Genomic DNA, 16681 nt, shown 5'->3' with positions numbered 1-16681 from the left:
AGGTAAGATTTTTTTTAAAAAAAAAAAAAAAGAAGAAGAAGAAGAAGAAGAAAAAGACTGATTTAGATTTACTGTTCATGATGAACAGTAATAAATAGTAACGTTATACGCTCTTTTAAGTATAGGCAGAGAGATATATATATATATATATATATATATGACTCTTCAAATTTAAATAGGTAGTGATGGGGTTATTATTTATTTATTATCTATTTATTATTTATAATATATTTATTTTTTTATTATTTTTTTAAGTATTTTTTTAGCATCCTTGTTCATTAAAAAAAATTTAAAAATATATAATTTTACTAATAATTACTTCTTTAACCATTAAATAAAATTAAAAATTAAAAAAAAATCAAATACAAAAAAAATAATAAATAAGTAGTAGGAGGATAGTAACTCTATCATTTTCCAATTTAAATATGCATCTACACTTGATCTCGGATGTATGACTACTTTTCGTCGGAACATCTCTTATATATATTTTTGAATTTTTATTTAAATTTAAAAATTTTGAATAGAATGAAGATAGATACATAAAATTAGTTATATAACTTGTAAGACTCAAATATAGAGTTAAGTTCCTGTATCTATCTTTTTCACTTGAAATTTTTAAATTCGGATAAGAACTTAACAAAATCTTGATCCATAATACTACGTAAGAAAATCATTTGAAAAAGAATGTATTGCTTAAAGAACATAGGCATTTAAAATAGACAAATGATATTTGTATTCTTAGAAAAAGCTCGAGACTTGTATATTTTAAGATTGTATATAACATTACTCTTTAAAATATATTAGAATATTACAATAATAAAATCTGGGGCATAGCCTCTTTCTAAAAAATATATATTATAGTAATAAATTTTGTGTTACTAAAAAAACTAATTTAAATAATTAAATTTGAAAGTAACATTCTGGTTTCGCAACCCCATATCATGATAAGGAACTGTACTGATAAATGTTTTCATTTTCAAGAAAAAATATTTATTATTTAAAACATTTTGTCTATCCACTTGAAGGTCAAATTGTTTCCTTTGTACTTTAATAATCTTAAATCAACCGAGCACTAGCATTAGATTATGCATCTGTATATACATCTACATATATATTTATGTAATATGACTTTAAATTGATCTGCATTAAATTATCCATATTCAAAAATTTACATAGCTATGAATAGTGTTATACAAATATGAAGATTTTTAATATATATGCAAGATTTTTAATTTGTTAAAAGGAGTCCGCAATGGAGAGATTTGCCTTCTTAAGAGAAGCAAGTTGGATGCGGACATCAGTTATACAAGCATGAGAGGTGATAGAATATAGTGTTTCAAGTTGGAGCCAAACATCACTGGAGGTTTCTTTGCCAATTACTTGGGCGAGAATAGTTTCAGAAAGGGAATATATAAGAGCAGATAGGATTATTTGGTCTTGCTGGCACTAGTGACTATAGGCAGGATTGGATATAACATCGATTTGACCAGTTGGAGAAACAATGGTGGTAAAAGATGGTGGACAAGAAATACTCCCATTAAGATAACCAAAAAGTTGTTGCCCTTTGAAGTAAGGGACAACTTGAGCTCTCCCTAGAAGATAGTTCTCACATATGAGTTTGAGTGTGAGAAGATGTTGAAGATTGATAAGGAAAGAGGGTTGAGTGTTGGGAGAGGAAGAAGATGTGGTTGAGGAAGGAGAGGCCATTAGGATCTGCAAACAGATGTCGGAGTAGCTTTGGTACTATATAAGAAAAATATTTGCACACTGGTTTCAGTGTAATTGTCTCACCTAATTTGGTGGACGTTGGACTTTTATTTATTGAGTAAACTTGTACATAATCGATTATTTACATAATAAGTTATATACATTGATTTTTCAAATATTCAAACGAGGTAAGATGTTATCTTTTATTGTTGTGATTTGCTTTATCTTCATCTGATTGTTACTGAGTGTTATCTTCACATGGTTGTTGAACTTAATCTTTATTTGATTGTGTAGCTGACTTTTAATTGGTTTCTTCTTGATGATGTGTTTCAATAGAGAAATGATATTTGCAGTCGTGAGTGTGCAAGCGTCGTGCAATCGCTTTAAAAAAAAAGTGAATAAATATGGGACTCACATAAAAAGAAATTAATTTTTTAACAGTAGATCCTACTCTTTTTCAAAGTGACAGCACGACGTTTGCGCATTCCACAACTATATATAGCATTACTTGTTCCAATATTATCATATCGACCTTTTTAGTATCCCAATCCTGAAAATATGCATCCTTCTGTTTGAAAATAATGATTTAAACGTTAAAAGTTTCACTTGAGATCTAAAAGATATTAATTCCTACAAAAGATCTTCACGTTTCTTTGGCTGTTATGTTAAGGAAAATGCTACTCCCACCGAGTAAAGTCACTGATTTTTTGTTCTTATTATTTTTTTTACTTAATGGTTAAAGAATTGTTTTTTAATGAATTTATATTTTTTTTTATATTTTTTAAGAATATTTAGAGTATTTTGGCTGTTCGGTGAGGATTCTCGATGGATATATCATCACTGGATATGAAAAGTTTTTTTTTTAAATTATAAAGTTTTAGTACTTTTGATAATTTGGGTGGGGGAAGAGAGCAATGTTACGTACAATCCTCAAATAGAGATTGCATTACAAGGTTAGTTAATTTTATCTTTAATTTTTTTAAAAAAAATTACAATAATGTTCTTATCAAAATGGTACTTTTTTTTATTTAATAAAGTGCCTGCACATGAAGTTTTTATTTATAGACTGCAAATAAAATTTTTTGAAAAATAAATATTTTGTTTGGTTGAAGAAGCCCAGATTGTGTGGCGCATCAATTGACACTTGGTTGAATCTTGACTACTTGACCATTTGGTGATTTTTCCAAATAGGTTGGGGAATCTTTGAAATTGTAGCAAGGCTATGATATCAATAAAGGTATAAAATGGTAAAATATGTAATGGATATGTTCAACTACCCTAATGTAATCAAGACCAAAAGTTTTGATGTACTTCTTTGATGATAGTTACAAATTTAGTTTTATATCATATAGCCCCGTTACTAAAAATAAGATTAGGACTATTCTCGAATACAAAAATCTTACAAAGATGTGAGACGAATTTTGTATGTCGGATTATATAATTTATGATAAATGATATTTGCAGTCGTGAGTGTGCAAGTATCGTGTAGTCGTTTTGAAAAAAGTAAATAAATATAGGACCCACGTGACAAGAAATTAATTTTTTATCAGTAGACTCCACTATTTTTCAAAGCGACTGTACGACATTTGTGTATTCCACGACTGTATGTAGTATTACTCATAATTTATAGTTCAAAAGAGAATAAAGTCTCACTTCTCTCTTACAGCGGGAAGTTGAAAAAGATTGTGTAATAATAAATATTATAAGATCAATTTTACATGTCTGTTTCTCTTTCGGTTTAGGCCACTTGTCCAACCATATATGGAAATTTATCTCTTTGTAATTAAAAGAAAGAAAATACTATTATAATCATTATCCAAGGAGATAAGCATGTTAAAATACAAGATTTTTACTACTGTCCGTCCCAAATGTTTTTTCTGCATTAGAAACTTCAACTCTTTATGGTGGAAGGTACATCGGAAAACCATTGTCAAATTGATTGGAATGTCGGACAATGAAAACAGAAGGCAAGACCAGTAGTTAAACATATTTTTTATGGATATTTCAGGGGTTTTTGCAGAAACCTATGTAGATTCTCAACATATGAACCTCGTGGGGACACTGTCTGAGTCTCGACTCTCCTCCAAATGTTCATGTTAAATTAAGGATTATAAATCTGACACAATCTGCGGTAGGATTCCCGAGTGGTTGTGCAGATGAATACAGTAAAACAACACAAACAATAGAAAAAAAAAGGAGTGAAAGGTAGAGAAACAACCAACAACCTCGAACAAGGCCGAGTAAACAGAGGCAGGATTCCCTTTGCTTGCAAGCATGAGTGGTGGAAAACAGGGTTCAAGAAGTGTGGAGGGCTCATGATTTAATTACAGCATAATTAATAAAATATTAGGTTCATCATAAGCAATCCCATTTAAATTAAATATCCCAAGTTAGAATTACTTATAGGAGGAAAATTAAATATCCTAAGTTAGGTCTGATTTAGTTACACCAAACAAACTATCTTATATCATATCATATAATCATTACAACTTTCTTAAATTTTCGTATAAAATATCATAAATAATTAACTCTTTCAAATTTTAAAATAAAAATTATGTTCTAATAATATTTTATTTAACTTTTATTTTTTATTTCATCTCATTTGTATAATCAAATCAGTGATGCAAGTAGGAGATAACTGAGATATCTCATATTTAATTAATAATATAATTGTCTGACATAAAGGCACAATACTCACTCTTTTGGATAATAGAAACAAAAATAAATAAATAAATAAAAAACAAGTATCAACAAATAGGCGTGCAAGGATGCAAAAAACAAAGGGGAACTGAAAAGGACTAATTTCTGCTTGGAATGAAGAGGATTACTCAGCATGATTCATTTGGCCAATGTAAGGAAGGAGTAATCATAGATTAGTTATCAAGAAATTATCTCTCCTTTTAAAAGTCGGGGTGCGGCTACTATGCTGTCTCATTTTAATCGCTGTGCATATCGTTCAGCATAATTTTTTTTTAATATATTTAAATACATTTAAAAAAAATATACTAATATATTTAAAATCATTTTTTTAATTATTAAGTAAAAAAAATTTAACCAAATAGAGATGTCAATTTAGAGAGGTAAAATAGACTCTCTTAAATGTCAGTTTGGAGGCACTTTAGACGAGGAGAACGTAGATGCTCCTCAAGATGGACCTGAACTAGAACTTGACTTGCAACCAAGAATATAAAGGTACAAAATTGATGGACATGGATAATATAGACATAATGTCTATAATTATAGGTACTAAGATTTTCTGCCATTCTGCACACTGACATTGAGGAGACACAGTCACACAATCCAATGTTCTTGACTTCCATAACTCTTTTCTCTTTTCTCATTTAATGTCACCATCAAAGAAATGAGGAATCCAATCCCTGATTATGGAAAGTTAATTGAGCAGAGGGCTTATATTGCCAATGTTTGAATTGCCCATTTTGACAAGGAAAGTTCAGCAAAGAGTCCTTCCTTACTTGGTTTTAATTCTGGAAGACAAGGGCAAAAGAAAAGGATGTGACAGTATTTAACTTAGAATTTACTTTGAGAAAGGAAAGATAAGATAGATCAGCCGCTACTCCTCGATACATAGTATGTATATAAGTAACTCTCTCTCTCTCTCTCACAGACTGTTGTGCATAGAGATTGAAGGAATTGCACTCTGCTCAAAATTTCAGATTAACATTGAAGAGAAATGACCTCATACAAAATAAAAAATGGTAGAATTCCCCCAAACCAATTTCCCATTCAACTCTATGCTATGTGGTCTTCAGCTGCCTATAAGGCTTCCTGGGAAGGAAGCTGCTAAAAAGTAAACCATTTGCAAATCCGGAAGAATATATATAATCATTGGAACCATGAATCAGGAAGCAGCAAAAGTTGATTCAAGAATGGCAAAGCAAATCCAGGATGCATTTTGTATCCCATCTGTAATGCAGTTGCACAGATGAAGAGTGAGAAAATAATCTGGATGCAGGAAAAATTGAAAATCAATAGTGTCTCTTAGTCACAGAAAATCAATACTATTCTTTTTCTCCTCTAGTTTTGTCGATATCTCAATCCCCAAAATTTGGCCAAGATTGTTAATTCTTGACTCCCAACTGCTGAACCAGAACCTAGAACTTGACGCCAAGGCTTCAGCCTTACTGCTGAAAGTTGATCAATGATTGTCAAGCAGTGTTACTTTCTTTATTTCAATGGCCTGACATACATTGGCACAGGCACAAATTGCATGAGGTCCTAACCTTCTCCAGTAGAAAACACTAACTTTAGTAAAAAGATTATGTAAACACCCTAAGCCCATTAATCTTTACATTTATGTTTATCTACACTCTGAATGATGCAACATTGATATGCAAGTGTTTGATTGATGCTGATCAGTTTTGCGTTTGAAAATAACTTTGCAACAATAGAAGAATTGTACACAACATACTTCCATTCTACTTTTCTTCTTCCCAAGGAAATTCAATAGGGTATTTTTTAAGCAGGCATTGGATTCCACATACCTGCTATCTTATGGGAGCAAGACTAGAGAATTGTAAGTGATACAGCAGCAGAACGAAGCCTCACTCCATCATCATCCCATTTAGACTGTGGGGCAGTTGCTCCAGCAATAATTGCCTACACATGAGAGTTCAAAATCCTAGTTTCTAATGTATAGGTTCTTCATGGGAATGTAAAATCTTTTGAGTTAATCAACTTCCAGGTTTATCACAAGCCAAAACAAAAAGTATTCTAAAATGATAAAATATAGAAACACACCTTTCCACTATTAACAGCAGCTACTAGTGCTACATGTTGTTCATCTCTGCCAAATTCGTAGAAGTAATAAGTCCTGAATAATAAATTGAACATTAGACATTAGGGAATTATATATTGTGAATAAAACAGCCATACATAGCTTCAAAGAAATTCTTTGTGTTTGATGCCCCAACTGCTTTAAGATACTGAAGTAGTATTGTAAAAAAACTGGACTTCCCTGCAATGTCTATCCATTTATATCTAATTACTGTACATATAGAGAAGTTGAGTGTAAAAGTATTTCACTGACAAAAAAAATGCCTCGCTCCATTCCTAAGGCAATTTCACTTTTGATAGTAAATTTTTTTCTGGGTCCACTTTGATGGTAATAGAAACCATTATTATTACTATTTTTTTTTTATGAGTAGAAACCATAAATTTACAGCAGCCTTGGCATCAACTTGAAATTAAACTCACCTGAGTCCTTCCTCTTCCTTTATTTTTAGAGTTCTTGCAGAGTATAAATTTGACCCTCCTGCCAATGCAACATGACTAGAATTAAAAACCAATGCCAGAGATAGCAGAGCAAGATAACCAGTTCTTACAGAGTTTTTGGGATTTTCTTTTCTGTCTCTCCCTCTCTCATTGATATACCTGGAACAAAAATTTTTGCAGCCTCCTTCAAAGAACCTAAATCAGTAATGTCTTTGGCCTGTTCGGGTGAGCAAATCTCATGTAAGTTTTCAGGGTGAAAACTATTGAAAATAATAATGGAACTAAAATAATTTAATCGGTTCATGATAACATGATGGGAAATCTTCAAAAGCCTGATTGACATGAAAAACATGGTCTTTAATCCAAGGTATGAAGAAAAAATTGCCAAATTTTAGTCTTGCAGAGCCAAAATGGTAATCGAGTGTCATTGTCCTCAATAGACATTTCAGCACTCCTGTTTTCATGCAATCTCCTCATACTTTTTAGCAGTCTTTCAAACATCAATTTATTTGTTCCTGTTTAACAAAGGTTCTATATATGTGGCTCATTTGATATTACAGAAAAATCGAAGAAGTCCTCCATTACAAAAATCACAAGCATTTATTCTATTTGAGCTAGTTGTACAACAAAGCTCTATGGTAAAACAATATATTTTAGATGAAGTAATGAAACTTCATGATTGCCACTGCACATACCTCCAAGAAGGTGATCTTAAGTTGATTGGTTGGGCGAATGACAACGCTCAAAACTTCAGATCTGCATCAAACAACACATATATAAATCAAGTATAAACATACTATAATGGCCCATATGTTGGGGAAAAAAAAAACTGTATATTAATGCCCCCCGCCCCGCCCTCCCACTCCCCCATAAAACCAACTTTCATTTTTACTCTCACTCTGTTTTTTTTTTTTTTGGTTAATATTTTGACACTTCGTGAAGTTATTCACACACAACATTCCCAAAATGATTTGATGGCTCTTCGTGAATTGTAAAGAATGTAAGAACAATAATCATGTAGCTAGAGAAGCAAAAGCTCTCGTGCAACTTATCCCGTTGGAAAAAAGATAAAATAAAACCATCTACGTGAAGGGACGTTATATAAATCATATACCCATCCGATGACGCAAATCTTGCAGCAAAGGTCTTAGGTTTTGCCTTGTCTCCATATAGAGACAATCCGGCATTGTAATCCTACAAACATTGATCGTTATAATCAGTAGATTAACAAATTGTCGAAATAAAAAAATGCAAATTCACCACAAACATCAAAATAATTCCGTACAATCACACAAGAGTTAAGAGTTTCTTTCCATTGAGAATTTGCAACCAAAAACATACAAAACAGTAAAGCTGCCTCCTAAATAAGGCTCCACGGCTCCACCTCAATTCACAAGTCCCGAAACCACACATTCAAAAAAAGGATATTGCTGTAAATATGTGATTTCCACATATTGTTTTCTCAACCTACCATTACTGTGAATTTAGCACCTTGCTTTGACTACCTTTTACATATGCATGCACACAATAACTTTAAAGAATAGAAATCCTCTTCAAATCCGCTAAAAAATATATGTACAAAGAGATAAAAAGGATTCATACCTCAGGCTCCATGATGTCTTCAAACTGTGGGGGGATACGAATGGCGAACCCATCGCCAAAGAACTGGAACCAAGACTTAGTGTTTGCAATGCCCGAGAGAGCCGATTTCGGTGGCACTGAAGGTTCAGCTGAAGAATGGGCAACTGGGTATGATAGGGTCAAGGAAATGATGGAGAGCGAAGTAGTTTTAAGGAGAAAGTGCCTCTTGGAGATGGTGGTGAAAGCTGTGGGTTTGGGAGCGGTGAGAGAGATGGGTTTGGTGGTGGCAGAATTGGGGTTTTGGGGAGGGTTTGGTGGGTGTGGAGGAAGGGAGAGGAGAATGGCCATGAGAGATTGAGATGTAGATGTTATTATTCATGGCTGCTGAAAATTTGGAGGGGAGATAATGTGGGACATGGTGTAGTTTTTTGTTGTGAGCGAGGATCAAGACGGTAGGAATTTGAAAAATTAATAGGACTTTTTGGTATTTCAACCGATTTTTCTTATGATGTTTATATTTTTTGAGCTATATAAGATTGTTCTTCTTCTAATAAAAAAATGGAAAGTATAGATAAATATTGTCGTTATCTTAAGTTTTATAGTAGTACTTAATTACATATATATATATATATATATATATTCTCTCAAGTTCTTGTTTATCTTAGGCTCCCGTTTGAAATTTGGACTGATCAGTTCAATCTAATTTTAAATTGAATCTAACATTTAAATACGTAATTTTTAAATTATTAAACTATTTTAATTCAAAACTTCTTTACATGTGAGATTATAAATTTTTTTAACTAACACTTATTTACACGCATAATTATAATTTTTTTCAACTTATTATAAATACATTTAAATTTATCTTATTCGGATCTCACAAAACTCATTCCACTATCTTAATTCATTACTATTCATAAATAATTCAATTCATTTTAAATTATTTTTTAATAGACATGAACAAAAGTTGCAGGAACTTGATTTTATCTTAAGCTATTTTAGTAGGTTAATTATAAAATAAATTTATAAATTGACACGATTTTATATAATATATCATATTTATTGTAAACCTCAATTTATATATTTAGTTTTTAATTTTTTATTTATTTTTATTTATTTATTTATTTTTGTGTGATGGAAGCATTTCTGGACATATATTTGTTTCTGGACATATATTTGCAAAATCTTAAAATGAAGGTTATGAAATTTTCGATCAAAATCGTAGGGATGACTGTGACTCACATAGACTAAAATGTCCTTGTGGCTTTTAACAGACGTTATCCAATACAAATTCAGCCAGCCAATCCAAACCACCCAAATTTCCCAAACAGAAAACAGAAAAAGAAAAATATATATAGTAGAAAATCACTTTCTTTTTCTTTGCAAGTTGCAACTATCCCTCCCCCTTCATGCTTCACCATTTGTGAAATTCCTTCCTTGCTTCGTTCATGGAAACCATTCTGTCTCCTCGTTCTCTTGCTCCTCTCTTCAGCTCCAAAAATTCCTGTCCAAAGACCCTATCGTCGTCCGCTATCCAACCCAGATCAAGTTCTCTTTTTCTCTCCAAAACCGTTCCTTCTAGCCTCAAAAGATACCAACCTCATCCTTTTAATGTACCTTTACCAATACCCAAAAGCTGGCTTTCTTATGCGCAACAGGGACTAGCAGCTCTAGCGCTCACTCTAGCTCTCAACTTTAGCCCACTCTTGCCTAGTGGCAATGCATTAGCTTCTGAATTTGATGTACTTTACGAAGGGCCACCTAACGAATCATACGTAGTTGACGATGCAGGCGTGCTTAGTCGGGTGACAAAATCGGATTTGAAGAGGTTGTTGTCGGACTTGGAGTCCAGGAAGAACTTCCGCATTAATTTCATCACTGTTCGAAAGCTCACCGTGAGTGTTTTTACACAGCCAAATTCTCTTAATATACAGTCAATACAAGTATATACTGATGTGCCACTTTAACAGCTTGAATTGAACTCTTTCTGGGACACCCTTTCGATTATTTAAAAAACAGAGTTGTTTGTTATTTAAATCATAAACATTTGTTTGGTTTCCGTCAAAACTGAGGGAAAGACAATCTTGTTTTCATGTATCATATACAACCTATCTCAGCTATGCTGCATGATTCTGATTCTACTACGGTCAATGAAGAGAAGCGTCTTATTTCCTCTGGACACAATCATTTAGAAATCCAGATATATGCTTAGTTCTTTTCCTATAGACAAAGAGAACTCCCTGTTTAGTACTACGCCTTTGAAAGTTATGTAAAAATAAGAAATTCAAGAATGCAAGTGCGTGGGGTTTATTGTTTTGGTCTAAAAGCTTTGAGAAACATTTGGTTTCAGAGTAAAGCTGATGCTTTTGAGTATGCTGACCAAGTTTTGGAGCGTTGGTATCCCTCAATAGAAGAGGGCAGTAATAAGGGCATTGTTGTGCTTGTTACCAGTCAAAAAGAAGGGGCAGTCACAGGGGGCCCTGCATTTATCCAGGCTGTTGGAGAGAATATCCTTGATGGCACTGTAACAGAAAATCTTCCTGGTAACCTTGCACCTTATATTTCTCTTCCTTTAAGCAAAAAATCATTTGACTTATCTGCAAATGCGATGGATCTGGAGAAGAAAGTAGTTCTGAGTATGTGCACTCTAGTACCGTAAATGTTCCATTGAAACGATGTTTTGCAGAATACAAAGAAACTGGTGGATAGTTTGCAAGGTACAATGTTGCATCCATAAAGCAATTTGCTTAGACATTTAAAAACATGCCGGAATGGAGTATTATTGGATTGAGGTCCATGTGTTATTTCCAGCTCAATTTATCAAATCCTTCCATATAAAAAATTCCTATAGTTGGTTCCTAAGCTTTGAGTCAACCTTTTGATGACACTTTGAGCAAACATGTACGGTAACACCCCAATGGAAGGCCCAAGCCACATTGACTATACTCCAAAAGACTAGTCAATGATACAATTGGAGCCCCATTGAAATATTATAAACAGTAAGAATTTCTCATTTCTAAGCAATGTGAGATCTCATACACTAGCTACCCTTATCACTTATCAGAATGAGATATCACATGTATTGATGTTCACTTTATCTTTTGTCATTTCATAAGGCTGAAGCCTTATATTTTCATTTATGAGCTGCTAGATATCCCACGCAGACTTTGAGGATTGATTAGCAGGAATACCTGAATGTGGAGTCCAAAGTTAACACTAAGGTTGCACTAGAATGTTCCAACAGCTTCCTATGATATTATTCTAGGAGGAACTACACCATATTTGAAGAAATAGATGTATAGAAATCAGAAGTCTAATACACGTGGTTTCCTTTAATGTTTAGCATACTGAACTGAGTCGTCGATCAATTGCCTGCTCTTTATACAACCTTACATGAGCAATGTTTGGCACCCAAGACCTTCGCCTTGTTCCCCTGCATTTTCAAAGATCATATTACACAATTGCATTTTGTGGTAATTTGTTTGGCTCTTGATTGCAAGCTAGCCAATGTCAAACCAAATCTCTACCCCTGCATAGCCACAGGAGCCAAATCCAAAATTCGTGTTTCTTTTTCCCTGAAAATTTCAATGCCTCTTTCGCCTCTGCATAGAGATGTTATTATTAGAGACATCTTGGCCTTCCATTCCCATTAATAGACGCAGAAATTGCATAGTTTGCGGCTCCCTGGCCTTTTGTTGTGGATGACTGTCCAGAAGTTTCTTGTATTAGCCATTTGTGTCCTCTACTCCAGATGACATTAGCTATAAGAAACATGATCAATTGATCATTGTGCATAAAGTTTGAGACTGTCTGCAAATGATGTGCTGCAGTAAATGTTGATTGTTTATAGGAGATATTGCAGTTGTGGTGATCAAATTGTTGGATTTATAATTGCAGTCCTGGCTACTGAAGAAAAGTACAATGAAGCTGTTTATAGCAGTGCCAAGAGACTAGTTGCTGCCATTGATGGGCTTCCAGATCCTGGCGGCCCCAAGTTTAAAGATAATAAACGAGAATCAAACTACAAAAGCAGGGAAGAGACAGATGAGAAGAGGGGACAATTCTCTCTGGTAGTTGGAGGTTTGTTAGTGATTGCCTTTGTTGTTCCTATGGCACAATACTATGCATATGTCTCCAGGAAGTGATATTGCTAACATTAGATTTGTCTTCCGAATTATCTCCCTCATAATTCCGAGATGATGTATAACGTGTTGTTGTAGAAATCATCATGCTACAATTGTTAATCATAAACAATGTTATCCGAATTATTTCAAGTGAAACCGCATTTTTTTATTCCAATATTTTGGTTGAAGCACCATCCCATTAGAAATTACAGTTAAAGCTATAACCTGTTGATGAGAGCTATGCAGCCCACTTCAAATGATAAAGTGCATTCACCGTATTACTAGTTTCCAGCCACAAAAGATACTTCGCGTCAGACACTGGTCTCAAATGATAGCTTACAATTACTTGTTAGAAGTCAACATACGAGGGAGACAAAGAACAAATAATCATATAATAATAAGAATATTCTTTTCAGAACTTAAGCTTCAGTAGGAAAGGCATCTTTTCCGAGAAAGGAGGATCAGAATATTTTCCAGTGAGTATCTGTGATGAGACATACTGATTTGCAGCCTCAGTGTAATGAATTCCATCCCAATTGACATACGCAGTACTGTCTGAGCACCCTTTGGCCGTGGCCGAGGTCCCGTTCAAGATCTTTGTTTGTCCACAGCTAATGCGACTGTCATAATTCAATGGTGGACCCCCGTACCCACAGCAAGCCATAATTGGTTGTTCAAATCCTGCAATTAATACCCATAAAAAAATGAATTTTGATATAATTAGAATGGGAAGAACTTTATCTGTGGGGGCTTAAAACGAAACAACTTCAGTGAAAAGCAGGTGTCTTTAATATAGAAACAAAGTGAAATCGATGAAGAGCGAAGAAATTCATGGCTTAATTCATTTTATAAAATCGGTTGTATAAGAGAGAATTGTTAATTCTTTGTAAATATATTCAAGACCTTGTTCACAGGCAATGTGAGATTATTCTTCAACACTCTCTTCTCATGTGTAGATCAGTATTTTTTTTTAGTCCTTGTCACGGGATAAGTAGTGTGAGCCTCAGTCATCCTGTGGCAGACTTTGATACCATGAAGAAATTTATGGGCATAACTTATTTCACAAAACAGGTTCTTCTCTTGTAGAACCGGTTTTATAAGAGATGTTTGTTCATTCTTTATAAACATGCTCAAGACCTTGTCAACAAGTAATTTGAGATTATTCCTCAACAAAGAGAATGAACATTTCTCAAGTAAATTGTGATGTAAGCATCCTCGAAAAATTAAAACTCAAGTTTATTCTAAATGGATACAGGCAAGGTATAGATCTGTACACCAAATCTGTATATGAGGTGAGAAGAATGCTTTATTGAATCAAAATTTAGAAGCTTTAATGTTTGAGTAAAGGATGCGTCATGGTTAAGGGGACAACAGAGTGGAAATCTTAATTACAATCCATTTTCCTTCTAATTTGCTTAAATTAAGTGAATATTCTGACCTACACTGTTGTTAGTCTGGAATACTGAAGATAAAACAAGTACTGAGATGTACTAACCGTATCGGGAATAATTTGCAATGAGGTTGAATTTTATGTTAAAGATATCAACAAAGGTGACATTTGCATCCAAATATTGGGCTTGCAGTTTTATGCAGAGAGCATGAAGCTGGATGTTGAAAAGTTTAGCTGCTTGGTTATGCGCGCTTACACATCCTAGCTCATCAAGCTTTGATGGGTCAGTTCCAAATCTGGCAACATTCTGAGTCAAGCATCCAAGAGGACCCGTGTTGTGTATCCAAAAATTCCTAGCCCCTTGATCATATAGTTTCTGAAAAATCAAGCGGATGAATCAAAGGAACAGTGAGGTTCCAATGTTGGATAATTTAATCTATGTTTGGTTAAGTGTTGGTAAACAAAAATAATCATTTGTTTAGTAAGTGATCGATGAAGCTGACCTTTATTCCATTTTCAAACTCAACCAGGATTGTTGGAATTGTAGCAAGAACTTGATCGAATGACTTGGAATAAAAAGCACCAGCAAGATCATTCTGGCCTATGTCGAACATGTAAAGCGCCTCATCAAAATATTCTTCTTTTGGGAGGTACTTCACAAATTTCTTACCTGAATCAAAATTAAAAATAATGTTAATATGACAATATGCATTGGAAGATAGTATACTGTAATCTGTCTACATACTTTTAGCCATCAGTTCGATAACCCGAGCTTTGAATCGGAGGAACTGAGCCACCTGAATCCCAAATGAGAATGGGCTGACAGATGTTGCAGTTGCTGGAAGTATGGTTGAACCAGCAGCTGCAAAATTACAGCCTTTTCGGAAACTTGGCACTCCAATTGAATCCAGATAGGCATTTAGAAATGGAAGATCCATTGCATCCACTGAAACATTGCACCCAAAATTAAGGAAAAAAAAAGCAGGCATGAATAGTAATCAATGAGACAATGATACTTAACAACAAAGAAAATAGGGGAATTCAGAGAACTGAAACAGAGTTTAGATGAACATAGCAGAACAAACAAGACTTGTGGAGCAAAAGGAAATTACTGAGAAAATCAATGATTAGACGGCCATCACAGTATCTCCCAGATGGAGTTTGGAAGTAACTCTCTCCATTAGGAGGCACGAGGCTCTCAATCCCGGAGGCAATAAGCTCGCCCGTGTCAGAATTCGAGTCCCCGAAGTTGAAAACCACAGGAAAGTTGAAGTGAATGCATTTGGAAAGGGGCAAGCAGATGAACATAATTAAGGAAAGAACATGGAGTATGCAGGTCTTGGTAGCCATGGATAATGCAAGAGAGCCTCTCTGGTAGCCCTTGTATTATAAATTTATAACTACCCATTGCAAATTAGTATGTGAGAACTCTTACAAAAGACGTTTGTTTGGTGTGCCATTAGAGTATGTTGGAAGCCAAAAGGACCCACAAAAAAAAAAAAAAAAAAGAGAGATAAAGGCATCAAGGTTTGTTTATTCTTGTTCAGTTTCCGATCTAACGATTATAAAAGGTGTAAATGCTCTCAGTCTGGAGACACCACTGCATAGAATAGCTCTCATACCTCTTAGCATATATACTTTTCCATGTTTCAAAAGGTGTGAATGCTGCTGTGATGTTTTCAGGGTAACATATAGAAAGTTACATACATCCTTAGCTCATCGTATCTGATTCATATCTTGTTGTTAATAACTCTTATTTAATGGATGTGAAGAAACACGAATACTTATGATAAACTGTATATGAATTGGAAATCATCAAAACTCTCAGAAGTAGAAGAAGAAAATAAAGGTGAAATTGCATTGCAGCATGTTAAGTTTGCAGAAAATGAGAGAGGAAATTACTGAGGAAGTCTAAGATGAGACGACCATCACAGAATCTCCCTGAAGATGTCTTGAAATAAATTTGTCCATTTGGAGGGGCAAGGCGGAAGCCAAGCCCAGCAGCAAGCCCACCTGTGTCAGAATTCGAATCTCCAAAGTTGAAAACAATGGGATAATGGAAGTCAATGGAGTTTGCAAGTGGTAAAATGATTGAAAACAAGGTGAGAATTGGGATAATAATGATCTTTACAGCCATGGCTTCTATTGTATGTAGCCTTTTCACTTGAATGTCTTAATCCAAAATACCAAATGGCTCGTACCACGACCTCTCATGTGTCAGGTTGGTGTTTATGTAGCCATGGTCAAAGCTTGCTTTAAATTCCCAGCAAGTGGAAGGTTTGCTTTAAATTTTGGGAACGCAACGCAAAATGTGAGCCAAACGCAAAGTTTTTTTTTTTTTTTTTCCCCATTATGGTTCAATGATTGGACTAAGAGTAAGAGCCCCGTGAACACATAAATCTCAGGTAATTGAGTTCTTAGTTCTTATGGGACAAAAAAGAGGTATGGAGTTTAGCGTTATGATCAGTTCACGGGGCAATCAATAAAAGCTTTTGAGTGAGTTTTCTAAAAGCCAGACCACATGGGACACCATTTTATTTTTATTTTATTTTGAACGAAAGCAAGGATTTGAATATCCCTTCAACGGATGGCATGCATGCTTGCTTCTTGCGTCTTAATGCCAAACTGAAACCCTGCTTCTCGACTA

At 34.2% G+C, this 16681-nt stretch overlaps 3 protein-coding genes across 6 annotated transcripts; 1 reads left to right on the top strand and 2 right to left on the bottom strand.

Annotated features, from left to right (window-relative positions):
* Positions 1-5349: 5349 nt before the first annotated feature.
* Positions 5350-8966, bottom strand: LOC109006814. Of its 2 annotated transcripts, XM_018986213.2 has the most exons (8): positions 8542-8963; positions 8054-8133; positions 7635-7695; positions 7099-7156; positions 6922-6979; positions 6466-6538; positions 6210-6324; positions 5350-5905 (listed from the first exon to the last, which is right to left on the bottom strand). In XM_018986213.2, exons 1-7 carry the CDS (start codon positions 8866-8868, stop codon positions 6232-6234), a joined length of 750 nt encoding a protein of 249 aa, XP_018841758.1. In that variant the 5' UTR covers positions 8869-8963; the 3' UTR covers positions 5350-5905; positions 6210-6231. The 2 variants fall into 2 exon arrangements, 1 of the variants encoding a protein (XP_018841758.1); XR_004802253.1 differs by having other exon boundaries at positions 5350-5631; positions 6210-6538; positions 8542-8966.
* An 879-nt stretch (positions 8967-9845) lies between these two features.
* On the top strand, positions 9846-12819 carry LOC109006817 (UPF0603 protein At1g54780, chloroplastic). Its single transcript, XM_018986219.2, has 3 exons — positions 9846-10415; positions 10871-11063; positions 12418-12819. Exons 1-3 carry the CDS (start codon positions 9969-9971, stop codon positions 12663-12665), a joined length of 888 nt encoding a protein of 295 aa, XP_018841764.1. The 5' UTR covers positions 9846-9968; the 3' UTR covers positions 12666-12819.
* Positions 12789-16338, bottom strand: LOC109006815 (GDSL esterase/lipase At1g54790). Of its 3 annotated transcripts, XM_018986218.2 has the most exons (6): positions 15937-16338; positions 15147-15401; positions 14780-14980; positions 14538-14704; positions 14140-14410; positions 12903-13325 (listed from the first exon to the last, which is right to left on the bottom strand). In XM_018986218.2, the coding sequence occupies exons 1-6, from the start codon at positions 16169-16171 to the stop codon at positions 13057-13059; spliced, it is 1398 nt and encodes a 465-aa protein (XP_018841763.2). In that variant the 5' UTR covers positions 16172-16338; the 3' UTR covers positions 12903-13056. The 3 variants fall into 3 exon arrangements, with proteins under 3 accessions (XP_018841761.2, XP_018841763.2, XP_018841762.2); XM_018986216.2 differs by lacking the exon at positions 15937-16338 and having other exon boundaries at positions 12789-13325; positions 15147-15803; XM_018986217.2 differs by lacking the exon at positions 15147-15401 and having other exon boundaries at positions 15937-16330.
* Positions 16339-16681: the final 343 nt, after the last annotated feature.

This window comes from Juglans regia, chromosome 8 (assembly GCF_001411555.2).
Source record: "Juglans regia cultivar Chandler chromosome 8, Walnut 2.0, whole genome shotgun sequence".
NCBI classification, from domain to species: Eukaryota; Viridiplantae; Streptophyta; class Magnoliopsida; order Fagales; family Juglandaceae; genus Juglans; species Juglans regia.
The sequence above is the reverse complement of the archived record's forward strand: the minus strand, read 5'-3'. Positions and strand labels throughout refer to the sequence as shown.